The sequence below is a fragment of the Struthio camelus genome, chromosome 6 (genome assembly GCF_040807025.1).
Source record: "Struthio camelus isolate bStrCam1 chromosome 6, bStrCam1.hap1, whole genome shotgun sequence".
NCBI classification, from domain to species: Eukaryota; Metazoa; Chordata; class Aves; order Struthioniformes; family Struthionidae; genus Struthio; species Struthio camelus.
In genome coordinates, this window is record NC_090947.1 from 24,113,142 (window position 1) to 24,126,940 (window position 13,799).

Sequence of the window (13,799 nt, forward strand, 5' to 3'; positions counted from 1 at the left end):
GAAGAGTCTAGACAAGCCAGTCACCCACATGGCGCATCAGTGAAACAGGGAAGGAAGGACAGAGCAGGAGAGAAAGAGAGAGGTGGTCTTTCAACAACGTTTCAGAGGAATTCCTCGGTTGTTTGGTGTTGGTCCTGCTCATAACCCTTTTTCTGGAGACAGTAAGTTGATAAAACATCTCTGCAAAGTGCAGTGACAGAAAGGATATAAACTCTTGAGTCAGTTTGACACATTCAAAATGAAGAGCAATGGTAAGCCAACATACTTCAGATTTATCAGTGAGGTTAGAAACATGTGGAGCTCTGTTCATTCATACCAGTCCTAAATCAGAGGATTTATAAGCTAGCTGAGGCCTGCAGCTCCTGACATGGTGCTAATACAAGCTCAGCTGCTGTAGATGTGGGTGCTGCTATTCTAATAGTAATGGACAACAATACCTCTTTGTAGAAATCACAGCCCTGCTGCTGAGACTGCATTATTTTAAGCCCTGTGCAGATCAATAGGATTTCCAATTACTTAACTAAAATGATACAACAGATAGGAAATTATTCATGTTTGATGTACTGTAAAAGGTACTATTCTGATGAAACTGTCACTGTTCTGGGTTCAATTGTGCTTTCCTGTTCACGCTATTTCTTCTCATCAGCAGCTCTTGCTTATTAATAGATTTTGCAGTCACTGGTATGAACATAAATATTTCCATTCTTGTAGACAGAAAAAACAAGAACACAAGGTCAGTGACACCTTCACAGTCCAAGCTCAAATCTCAGGACCGTCTTTCAATAGACATTAGAACACAGAAAGATTTCAAATTCCGTAGCAGAATGTAATTACACTCAGCAAAATGTTCCATCAGTAATGTGTTCTGGCAAAATGCTTATGTAAAGGCCTTTGACCACAACACGTAGGCAGAGAGAAACTACGTTATGCTAGGAATGATGCTTCCAAATCTCAAAATCTCCAGGCACACACAAAACTTCTATACAAGCAACACAGAATACATATCAAGATCCTTCTGCCTGGGGTTCCTCTTATTCTCTAAATAGGAAAGACATTCGATGTAAGCTGTAGGGGGTCAGTTTCCAATCTTTGCAAAATAGGGCATCAGAGGACAAAAGAGCCTTCCTCACGTTTCTTTCTGTCAACTAAAAATAAGTGCAGTACCCGTGGTTTCCTGTGCTTCTGGAAAGGCACGCTGCCTTGTATTTAGCTATAGAGCATGGTAGACATTTCAGAAGAAGATTCCCCAAACTTTCTCTAATGTGGGTACTAAACAGAACTAGTTTAGAAGTCTGCAAAATGTCACAGAACAGCTGCAGCCAGCTCTCTGCCAGGCCACCAATGTCTTTCAGGTAGCTTACATGTCATCAGTAGTAGAAGTACCACACTTCTGGATAAATTGGTCTAGTCCTGAGAGCCTGGCCCTAGAATAAGAGAAACATTTTTTAAATCCATAAAAATGACGAAACCTAAGGAAGTGTGGTGGCACAGTGTCTGCCAAAGACTCATCTTTCAAACAAATGACTCGAGGATTACACTCCAGTTAGAGCAGAAATACTGAAAGATGTCGATGGGGAGGAAACAAACAAACAAACAACCTACCTTCCCTATCCCCCCTCCCAGCTAAATCAACTGTACCTGTGTCCCCACAAGTGGTGTAAGAATTTCCTCCAAACTAAAGTCTGAGAAATCAGCCTTATATAGTTCACAGTTTAATCCAGTTTTCCAAATATTCATCTCCAATTTCATGTCTTTCATGGATCAAACTCTGCCATGGTGCAACACTGATAAAACCAACAGAAGGTGTTCACTTACAGAGGGACTGAGTTTCTCTCAAAGTGTTTTGCTCTAATGATCTCTTCCTAACTGATTGCTAATGAGACCCTAGCTGCATTGTGGCTATTGATCGCTATATTCAAAAGCCATTTACTATATCAAGCTGTTAACTATCACATTACAACATATCTCTACAGCTATGATTTTTATGTGCCACATACATCAGTGACTGGAAATCCGCAATAGAAACATGCTAGAACGATTACAATGTGTGCTTCTATTTGTGTGTCCACACCAGAAACTGTTTTCCCCATCACTGCTACAACATTCCCCCCCAACTAGGGTAGCAGGAGTGTGTGATGCATCTTCCCACAGCTGCAACCTTCTAGCAACTCTACAGTGAAATAGTAGTTCAGCTTTTGTTGTTCAGCTGTTATATTGACTCTGTATCATTATAAGCTGTACCTCGTTAGCAGCAAGCCCTTGTGCTGCGGATGCAGTCTTTAAAAGAAGGGGGGGGGGGGGGATGAGAACAGGCAGAGCGCTTGCACATAGTCACACTAACTACAGCCACCGAGAGTGTCAGCTCTTGTCCGGGCTTTTGGTGGTATTCCTGCATCAAAACTGCTCTCCTCTTTACAGGATGGGTAATACTTAAAAATCTATTTCAGGTCAAACTTTCCTCACCTACCTCTCCGTTAGATAAAAACCAGTCAAACTGTAAATTGCCATGGCCAGTCTCTTTTTTACCTCCCCTCCTCCCTGCAACTTCAGAGAAGATTCAGAGAACTTTCCCTGATTAAAAGCAGCTTATACAGGGAGCAGACCACTATGCTGGAAGCAATCCTCAACATAGCCACCTTAGTTCATCGATACTCTTGTTTACTCTCCAGTCACCACGGCTGGCCGAGCTGATCTAAAAGCAGCTAACATGTCTGGCCACAGGAATAACACCAATGCTGTTTCCCTTCCCTTGAGATATTTACACCCATCAGAATAATTTTGAGCAAAAAAGTGCCATAGCAATCTTTTGTGTCCTGTTTTCAACTACCCCTTAGGTTTTAGAAAGGACATTTTTCATAATAAACGAAGGAAAGAAAGAACACTGTCTGAACAGCCTGTTCTTGCCAACAGAATGCAATATTACAGCCACAGGGAACAGTCGGTAGAAGCTAAAAAGGGGGATAAGAATTGACTTTGAAAGTCTAGTGAAATCCTTTTTCATATAATTCTGCCTGTTGTGATCACATGAAAATCTTAAAAACTGAAATACTGAGCAAATGCCACATCTTGTTATTTACATAGCAAACCTGCAAAGGTGAACACCACATGTAACCTTTCCATTTCTTCTCAGTTCTCTGTAAAGAGCTGGATGAGTATTAACCCAGCACTCCAAAGATGTAAGTTTTGCTTCATATAGTGCTTAAAGCCCTGAGCTCACAAGAGCTGTAAACAACTTGAGGAAATAGAATAACTAGGACAGCAGCAGATAATGTTTTGTCAAAGGCAGATGGGATGACAACGTTAGATATGCTCTGCTGAAGAGCTAAGACAAGGGTTTTGAGTAGATTTATGGCAACTTAGTTAATTAAACCTTTTTAATCCATAATTACTGTAATTTCAGTAATTTCTTCCAATATACTATAGTTAAAAATTGTTTGCCAAAAAGTTTTCATTAAATCCTCTTGGTAAACCGATTGGTTATAAGCTGCCTGCTGAAACTACAAATAGCCTGTAACATAAGTATATTAGATAATTTCTGCTGTTAGTTCTACAGTGCCCATTCATTGACAGAACGAATAACATTAGTAATCAAGTACCTAGAATTAAAATCAGAATTTATTCCTTCAATATCTACTACCCACAAACAACTTGGTTTGTGCTTTGTTTCAGCCAATATTCTGAGCAAATTAGTGTCAAAAAAAGAATTATTTTCTTAATAAAAAAGTGGATTTACTTTACTGTAGAGTAATTGGAGATGTTTGTTCACCTCTACACACAATACTAGCCAGGCTAAAAAGATTTTCACTGACTATAGGATCCAGTGAGAGTGACAAAAATCATCACCAAATACTGCATTAATTCAGAGTTCAGACCAAGTCTGGGCAATTATGATTTATCCGGATGCCTAATTTCTTACAGCGCACAGTAAGTGACCAGGAGTCTTGCTTCAGGTAGTGCCCACATAGTGCTTTGATGTAACAGAATGTTTCTTAAGGGTATGTTTGAGCTTTCAGTTTTACCAGTATGTTCAGGGAAATGAAGCAGGGTGACTCTGTGTCATGGTTCACATGCCGTCTTCCCACAGTACACATGCTGGAAGGGCCAAACAGTAGAAAATGTCCCAGGAAAGCAAACAAATATCAGAGATGACAATTCAATCTTCCTGTATGTTAAGGGTTACAGAAACACAGGCAACATCAGCTAGAATAGGGACAAAGCTAGGAAAAAGACAGGTTCAGCAAATCTCTGCAGCAGCTGCTACTACTGGGGGCTCTGTGCTGCCTTATTCACAACTCAGGCTGCAATCTCACTCAGAGAGAAGCCAATTCCAGGCTAAAAGAAAGGAGATAGAACAGTGCAAACTGGCATCACTGGATCACTATTTGGAGACTCAGAGTATGCATTAATAGGATGGCTGTCTTCCAAACTATTGCTCAACAGTGATGAAGCTCAGAAAAGGCTATTCAGCCAGTCATGCAGAGATGAGAGAAAGGCTGGTAATAAGTAACTAAGGTTCATTAGAGCACACCATGGTGAACAGAATTTAATTCTAACTCAGCAAGGATCACGCCATGCCTCTCTGGTTCATGCAGATACTCACTGCCATGAATAGGCAATTAGAAACCAGCCATGAACCAGACCACATGTACTCCCATGAGCTTTAAAAATTGAAGAATAAAAAGCAACCAAGTTGTTGTTCTTAGGACTGACAGACCTGTGTTTATATATGACTTAGCGGCGTAAGGAAAAAAAATCCCATTTAGCAACTGCACATTACAGCCAATCAGGAGATAGGCATTTGACAAAATGATACAGCTTTAAGTCTTAACAGTGACGTTTATCTTTGCCACACACAAGTGGATGATCCAATTAAACACATCTACAAAGGTTCAGCAAGAACTTACCAACGAATAAAGGTGGTTTACCATCTATGCTCATAGATCTAACAAAGTACAGTAGTGGGGCACTGACAGTGTCTCAAGGACAGGGAAGAATACGGATTATGTGGATCAAGTCAAATTTGCCTAGATAAGAATTTGGGGGAGAGCACACGATCAGTACGATTGTGTTCTTTATAAATGGCTTAAATCAGGGTTTTTTCTGTAGTTAAGCTGTTGTTGCTGTTTTGTTGGTGGACAAGTTAAGCATGAGCCAGCAGCGCGCCCCTGTGGCCAAGGCGGCCAATGGTCTCCTGGGGTGCATTAGGCAGAGTGTTGCCAGCAGGTGGAGGGAAGTGATTCTCCCCTTCTCCTCAGCCCTGGTGAGGCCTCACCTGGGGTACTGTTTCCAGTGCTGGCCTCCCCAGTCCAAGAGAGACATGGCACTACCAGAGAGAGTCCAGCGGAGGGCTACCAAGATGATGAGGGGACTGGAGCATCTCTCCTCTGAAGAAAGGCTGCGAGAGCTGGGCCTGTTGAGCCTGCAGAAGAGAAGACTGAGAGGCGATCTCATCAATGCGAACAAGTATCTGAAGGGAGGGTGTCGAGAGGATGGGGCCAGTCTCTTCTCCGTGGTGCCCAGCGACAGGACAAGAGGCAACGGGCACAAACTGAAACGCAGGAAGTTCCGTCTGAACCTGAGGAAAAACTTCCTTTCCTGTGAGGGTGACTGAGCTCTGGAACAGGTTGCCCAGAGAGGTAGTGGAGTCTCCTTCGCTGGAGATATTCAAAACCCGTCTGGATGGGATCCTGGGCAATATGCTCTAGGTGACCCTGCTTGAGCAGGGGGGTTGGACTAGATGATCTCCAGAGGTCCCTTCCAACCTCAACCATTCTGTGGTTCTGTGATTTGTGTAAATGTATACAGTGTATATGTGTAATGCTTGCTGAGACAGTTCGCATCAGGGCAAACGCCCCTCCCTGCTCCTCCACCTTTTGACAGCAGTACTCATCAATAACAGCTCCCTGAAACTGTATTCCATTTCTCTCATAATTAATCAAAACTAGTGAAATACAACCTCATCCTAGCACTGTTCAAAGAAACCTGACAGAACCTGAATATGACCCAATTTTGTGCCTTCCCCTGGTAAAGATTAGCTTGGCTTTCCTGGAATCTCCTAACATTCTCTTTCTTCTTTCAAACCCAAAAGTTAAACCTTTTTCCACTGTTACCTCAAGCCATCTTTTAAAACACTAAACAGGTTTAGTAACTTTGTATCTCCCTCTATGCTAACCACCCTTCTTCCACCCTTGCTTCCACTGAAGCTCTTGGAAATACCCTGACTTACTGTCATTCCATTAAAAAGTTCCAGATTTAGAGCTCTTTACAGCATTAGGAAATTTACTCAAACTGCCCTGTCAAAAAAAAGTGTGTATTCTGGAAGAATAAGGAAAGTAAGTATGCTTGGGCTTCCTGTATAGCCTGAATTTCAGGAGTTTCATGGTTCTTGGAGCGTGAACTTTGTAACTGGCAATAAGCAAACAAAGCTTGGAAAATCTGGGCTGTTACAATGGATCACCTTCTTCATCCACTTCCCCTGAAATAAAAGTGCCCATTTGTTCTCTGCACACCTCAAAAAACAATTAATAAATATTATGACCTAATGGAGTTTCCTTTCCTGGATATTAAAAGAAAAATAAATGAACAATAGCAAAAAGCAAAGCACTCCTTCAACAAAAAAAGAGAGAAGACTATGTCTGCACAACTACAGCAAAAATAAATGTTTGGTGGTTAGGGAAAAGGCATTGTAAGGCTTACTGAAATAAAGGCAGGCTTGAGGTAACTGCTTTGTCCAGCCTAATCAGACTAGTCAAAGGCTCACATCATTTATATGAGTTCTTCAGTTTGGGATTGCTTTCATTGTCCCCACCACCCTGTATCACCTGAAAGGCATCATGTTCACTCTGACTCATGGAGAGTTGTGTTTTATGTTGTAATTTGCTAGAACAGCGATTATGTGCAAGTGGGAGAATTTCACAAGCGAAATATCTTGTCAGTGAAAATAGCAGCTTTACTCCTACATTCACTTAGTAGCAGGAGGCAGAAAGTGTCCTGGGGTTTTTGAATTATTGCTGAAATGAACTCCAGATGCCTGTAGAAAGACTGCTAAATATATACCTAATTGCCTATTTCTTTTAGCTTAGCCCCACTGCTAAACAACCTTCAAACAACAGCATTTGATACATTCTGAATTCTTTACTAGCACCTCTATGCAAAATTAAATGGAATTTGTGCAAAGCCAGAGCTCAAGGGCATGCCAGTATTTTATAGGCAATGTGATTGGAACCCACTCTTGGATACTTGCCTTCCAGCATGGAGGAAGTTTTCTTATGAATTACAGTCTTCCTTTTACATTACAAGCACACCAATTTTATACCTCCTAATTTTTAATATTACATAAATATGCAAATTTTTCTAGCATAATCAGGCACCAAATTTTGCTCTTTTGAATACTCAACCAGAAGGAAAAGGAGAGCAACACTATGCTTCCCAGCCTGCTGCCACTCCAGTGACTCATCTTTGCTGACATGCATGTTAACGGAGGTGAAGATTTGGAACTGCTGCCTCATAGAGAAAAAAGATTTGAGAGTGACAAGCCCCATACATCCTGTACTTCATTTCTACAAACCCTGACTCCCACTTGCAGTGCTCACCATACTGCTGAGAAATATGAAGCTAACCTCTGTACTCTTCGATTACACATGTAAGTAAAGGGTAACTTTAGGAGTATAAGCATCAAGGCTTTAGTCCGGAAATGAGATGGTATCAAAAAAAAATCACAGCTCGTATATACTGTATTTTTATTCTGTTCCCTATAATCGGAGTATCCTTGCAACTGTCACCTCTTCCCTCCCCCCCAATCAAGAGCTTTCCTTTTTCTCAGGGCCATGCTCTGAAGTCACCTCTCCAACTACTTCCTTTCTACTACAAGATATTTTGGGGCTCACCTGTGACTCATATTTTGGGAAGATGTTCGTAGAGTCTAATTTCTATCTCTTACTCAGGCAGTTAGCCTATTACACTGTGTGTGCTTCATGGCAAGGACCTTACTTTTCTTGCAATGTAGTTGTTGTCTTGCTATGACAATGGTTATTAAACGGGCAGTAAGTTGACCACGTTCCTCTACTACAAAAACAAGTTCCTTGTCTTCTCCATCCTAGCAACTACCCTTGCCCACAGTTGCAACCTGCTGTCCTTATTGACCCAATATTCAGCACTAAGGGAGCTTAACATCAACAACAGACGCTACCATGTAGTCCTTCTTTCCTTTCCCTCTTCTCCAGAACTACTTGCTTCATTTTTCACATCATTTTCAGCACACTATGCCACTGTGATTCTGGAGAGCATGATTCAGATGAGGTTTCAATCAAAAGTGGCATGGAACTGCTGCTGCTACCAAATGTGTAAGGGAATGTATGGGCACACCCCAGAACCATAGGACAAAACAGCAAGGCTGTAAGTCAGTGCTCAGGTTTTGACACTTCCTAGATAATGCATCACTGTGCAAGTAATCTCTTACTTTGGGGATTTTGCAAGTCAGACAACATGAGCAGTAGAACACTTACACAGCCTTCAGCTGTATTATGCCCCGCTCCTACTAGCCATGTCAGTCTTGAATTGAAAATTCGCCTAGTCCTCGCAAGAGCTTCCTGCAGTGTGACGCTTGGCTACAGAACTTCACAGAAATCATTTGAGATCGTGTGAGCCTGCAGGTCTGATTATGAACACAGTGTTATTTTAAACACTTTAGGTTAAATTGTGGACTCTCCAAAACTTGACTACCATAGTAAGGATGTAAAGGATGGGAAAAACTTGACCTTGCTTCAGATTTCTCAAGAGGAAAAGCATACTGGGAAGCTGCTTCCAGTTAAACTGTGAGAAAACTAATGAACTCCTTCAAAATTGTGCACTTTGGATGAGACTAATCTCCTCTTTGTTGACTATTCAGTAAGCCAAGCACACAGCAATTATCTGGTAAAGTTTTGTTTGAATAACAAAAATATAAAATCAGCAGTTCCCTCCTTGCTACTTCAAACAACACAGAATGGGGTTTAAATGGTATGCTAGAGTCATTGCTAAACACTTTTGGCAGAACTGTAACAAAAACTCAAAGCACTCGAGAAGGAGCGTAAATTTGTTATTTCTTTAAAACTATTAAAGGAGAGAAGAAAATGCAGTGGAATTTCCATTTCAGGCTGTCATCATCTAACTGAACCTTCCCTGAAGCTGAGTCATGTACTGCAGTCTCCAGTGGCAAAACTGCCTTAGTGGAATTTAGTCCTCACTCCATTTCCCAATATAAAAGAGTGCTACAGTCAGATGAAATTCATGAACAAGACTGCCACCATTCTTCCTATCTGAGATCATGCAAGTGGAAAAAATTAGCTTACTTCATTTGCAGAAGTTCAGTGAATGGCTAAGTTAGCTTCAAGGAAGAGCTAAGGAAAGGGAAGTAAAGATGTTTAAGAAACATATCATTGCTCCTTGGAAAACATATCAAGGGTTTTTAAACATAGTTTGCACGTCTATCCATTTTCTCCTTTTGGCATGGGGCTTCACCAATTCACAGCACAGTAGGGACCAAGCATTATTACATTATTTTTGGAGTTATGAAACACTAAATGTGACCACTGCATTCTACTGTTAATCAGAGTTGATGACACAGCTCCCTAAGGCATCTAGGTCTTATCCTGTTTGCATTAGCAACACCCAAAAGAGATACCATTATAGAGGATTTGGAAAGGAAACTTGTGGCAGAGAAGTTGATACTTGTATTTGTAAATCCTTTGTATGCTTAAAAAAGGAGCCCACTAATCTCTGTATATAAACCTCTGCAAAGACTAACATTTTTGGCGTTCCTGGTGCTTCCCAAAGACAAAACTGTCACTCTATCTTCTGCTGTAATGACAGAGACTTTGCTCTTGCTTTCACAGGAATGCAGAATGGGTTAGCTCTGCTCATACTAGAGAATGAAGGATCCTGAACATAAAAGAGTAAGGTCAAGGCCTTCTCTCAGCCCTCCTCATGAACACAGGCACACGGCCCTAGGAGGGCATTTCCTCTCGTGGCAAAGCTAACTCATATTGCGACTACAGAAGAAACCGAATGGGTTTCTGCACTGGTGTACATCATGGTATTTTCTGACTAGTCAGCAGGTCTGTGGATGTTGAAGATTGTTGCTGAAAAGTCAAACATACCTGTGCATGCTTGCGTGCATACCTGGGGGTGTACCTAGGCAGAGAGAAAGAGTGTGCAAATGCAAGCAGCTGCCTTTAACTGGGAAGAGGTGAGATTAGAGTAACATTTGTATATTTACCTTACAGACATATCACACGGCCTCCCCAGGACCCCCAGTTCACAGGAGGAGTGGAAAAGGAGAAGCCTGGAGTATTGCAATCTGCATGGCAGTAATATCCTTATACTGATTTCAGCCGGCCAGAATTTTCCTTAGCTAACTGTGTTTTTTCTTTGAGCTGAACACGGTGATAAAGCGTGCACTGAAAGCTACTGAGAAGATCCTAGCATTAAGCTCTGCTTCTGGTCAGTATCTTTGGTAACCAATAATTTTTATTCTACTCCCCCTCCACCTTTTTGCCAACTCAAGCCTGTACCTGCTAATCTAAGGTCATGTTGTCTCCAATCCAATTCTTCAAAGTTACCTCAAGCCCTTTGTATTTCCTGTCTACCACATGGTAAATAAAACGGCCCTCCAGCAAATAGGTTCTTTGAGCACCTGGTTATGTCTGAAACTCTCCTTGGCACTTTGGGAAATACAATAATGTAATGATATAAGTGATCATATTCTATTAGAATATAGTTATTTCCAAGCTTGTTTGGTGCTTAACATTTGAGGAAAAGGATATGCTTACTCACCATAAAGGATATATGCCAAGCCTACTGACAATGAAGACAATGGCAAACGTAAGGAACAAAAGGTCACTCAGTTTTTGACACTTGCAGTAGTTTGCCATTTTGGCAGCCTGCAAAAAGAAAGAAAAGGCTGTTTACTTCTGCGAGGACAACTGAGTTCTCTTGTATTGTGTATAAGAATGAGTAGAAATCAAATTTTGATCACATCACTAACATTTTCACTGTGCCACCTTGCAGTGACCTTGTAACTTCTCTCCACCAAGGAGCTGGAAAACTACTTCTCAGAAGAAAATACACTGCATAAAACCAGAGTACATCTCTACCTTCTTTCTTCTCCATTCAACTTCCTTTTAAAAACTCTACAGTTTCAGATTCACAAAACACTTCTAAATCTTTTATTGAACCTCCTTATCCTCAAACTTTTTACCTACCCCTGCCTCGCACCTTTCCATTTTGCTACTCTCTTGAGTCCAACCTAATAAAACAATTCTGTCTTTCCCCTTGGGCTCCACTTGCTTTTTCAGCAACTATCTATCTTCTACCTGTCTCATGCCTTCTGACCTCCTTGTGTCTCCTGTATATAAGATTTGCCTCAAATCCTCTGCTGCGTACCATTTCCTTTGGTCTCCTGCAGCATCTTTTCTTCTTTTCTGGGCTATGCTGACCAGTTTCTGCCTCTAGGATTATACCACTCCCCTTCAAATCTTTTTTCAAGGGTCTCAATTCTATTTCCTCTTCCCCCCTCAGTTACTGTTGCTCCCCAGACTTGTTGCCCTAAGCATATTTTTACAGGCTTCTCTCATTTCTATTTAAGCAGTCTTCCAATTCTTCCGCTGTGAAGGAGAGGGGTCAACTAATCCCTCTTCATTCAAACTGCTCTTTAAAAACACCGAGCTTCCTTAAGTTTCCCTGCTGTCTTCCCCTGAAGAAAACAGCATGTACAAGCAAGCAAGCTTATTTTAAGACATCTATGTGTGTTCATCTGTGTAAGTAAAGCTGCTTATTTTAAAACATCCGCTTCAAAGCGGGGACTATCTTTCTTTATGCTTTGTGCCAGATGTATACAGGGAATCACTGCACAACAAATAAAATGCATGAGGAGCCTGATGTGGTGCCCGCGCTAGCCACTGGGAGCCCTTTCGAGGGCATTCTTTGAAGGGCCCTATAGTCCAATCCCAGTACGTTAAAAAATGCTTACGTGCACAGACTTGCCAGAGTGCTAAAAGTAAGCAAACATTATCAAAATTGTCCATATAGTATATTATTCTGAATGCAAAATTCACATCAGAGGATCCTCTAAAACGTTGAGGCACACTCTTGCGTTGTTCCTGATTTTTTGGTTGAAACACACTGAACCTGAAAGTACTCCATGCTCATATTTACCATCCAGATTCCAAGATCAACCTGCCCTATTGGGCATTACATAACTTCCACAATGTTTCCATTCAAAATCTGAACCCAAAGGATATCTCCGCTAGCTGAAAACATGTCAGTAGTATAAGGAAAGCTACCAGTGCTGCAAACTAAACATAAACCTTTAGAGTCAGTGCTATATTCTAGTGGATACAAATACAACTCCTAGCAGTTCATACTCGGAGTCAGGTTTAAGGGCAAGTGAATATTTTAGATTCCAGTATGTAAAGCAGAAGAGTTATAAATATAGCATTATGATATTCAGATGATTGAAAGTCCAACTGAGAACTTTGGAGGTATTTCCACGGCAGTTTGAAAAGCTAATTTCACAGTGTGTGGAGTTGATATTGCTATAGCAACTTGTGGCAGTATCACGCCATTTCTCAGAAACAGTACAGCTGTTGGATTATCAGTTCTCGGGTAACCAATTTACAAACAGTAACGCAAACGGGGAGGAGGACACTGCATAAAATGGGAAAGGGTATGTGGTTAGATGGAATTTGGCCACCTAAGACAATACAACGCTAATTTCAAAGCATAAAAACCATGACTGCAGCTGAATAATATAGCTCTTATGGCTACTCTTGCTAGCTTATTTAATCCTGTTTATTTTACAGTGCAGCCATTTGGCTTGGTCTGAAACGCCCATTCCCTACTCTTTTTGAAAAGTGTCTTAGGAGATAGGCAGAACTTGTCAGATAGGATTCAGGTTCAACTGTCAGCTATAGTGAGGCTCACTTATACCAGACGCATACCAAATCGGGAACTGTTTCACAGCCATACACTGGCATCAAAACTGTCACAGCGTTCATCGATATTAATTGAAGTAGGAAGGTACTTGAGTCTGAAAAGTCTTAAGGTCTCTAAATAGGTGGGATTTTGAGCACTTTAGCAGGTTAGGTCACAGCATTTCCAATCCACAAGCTGTACTGCAGTGCAGAGATACCTAAGACCCCTTAAACAACTTAGCTGGGGTTCTGAAAGTTGCCTCTCAGTGGCGATTCACGTTTCAGCTTAAGCTAACGTAGAGGTTTCTTAGCATGACAAATGACTCCACGCTTGGTCTATCCTGCCACGGCTAGGCTACTTTGAGCAATCGAGATAACTTTCACTCAGATCTAAGAGAACAGCTAGGGATTCCTGAAAATACTCCCATAACTCTTCTGCATCTGCCTAAAGATCTATGAAAAAAAATGACCTCATCTCCAGTATTTCCATCAATGTATGCTGCTTTCCACAACGAAAATGGCAAAATTATTACACTCGCAATCATTTTTCCACTGGGCACGTATCATTATGAAATGGTAGGCGGAAATAGCCTAGTGGCCTTTGGAAAAGCTTTCCATTTTTACTAAAATATAAGAGGTGAAAACCAGCAGCTACACAACTGACCCATCATGGCAAGAAATTATACCAGCTTTTTTTGTAGTTAGATATTTTTCCTTTTCTCAGTGACTTTCCCTCAGTGATGGCAGCAGTGTGTAGGGGTCCATCTTATCTTATACGGTACTGGGGCTGTAACAGACTGTCCTAGAGAAAGACCTGTTGACTCTGATAACAGAGTTAACGGTTAACAG

At 41.3% G+C, this 13,799-nt stretch overlaps 1 protein-coding gene across 2 annotated transcripts in view; it reads right to left on the reverse strand.

Annotated features, from left to right (window-relative positions):
• Positions 1–13,799, reverse strand: part of CERS6 (ceramide synthase 6) — a 133,914-nt gene that overhangs the window by 13,633 nt on the left and 106,482 nt on the right. For both annotated transcript variants that reach the window (XM_068948688.1, XM_068948687.1), the window contains exon 8: positions 10,813–10,919. In XM_068948688.1, the coding sequence (XP_068804789.1) occupies positions 10,813–10,919 (107 nt within the window). The remainder of the gene's footprint in view (positions 1–10,812; positions 10,920–13,799) is intronic.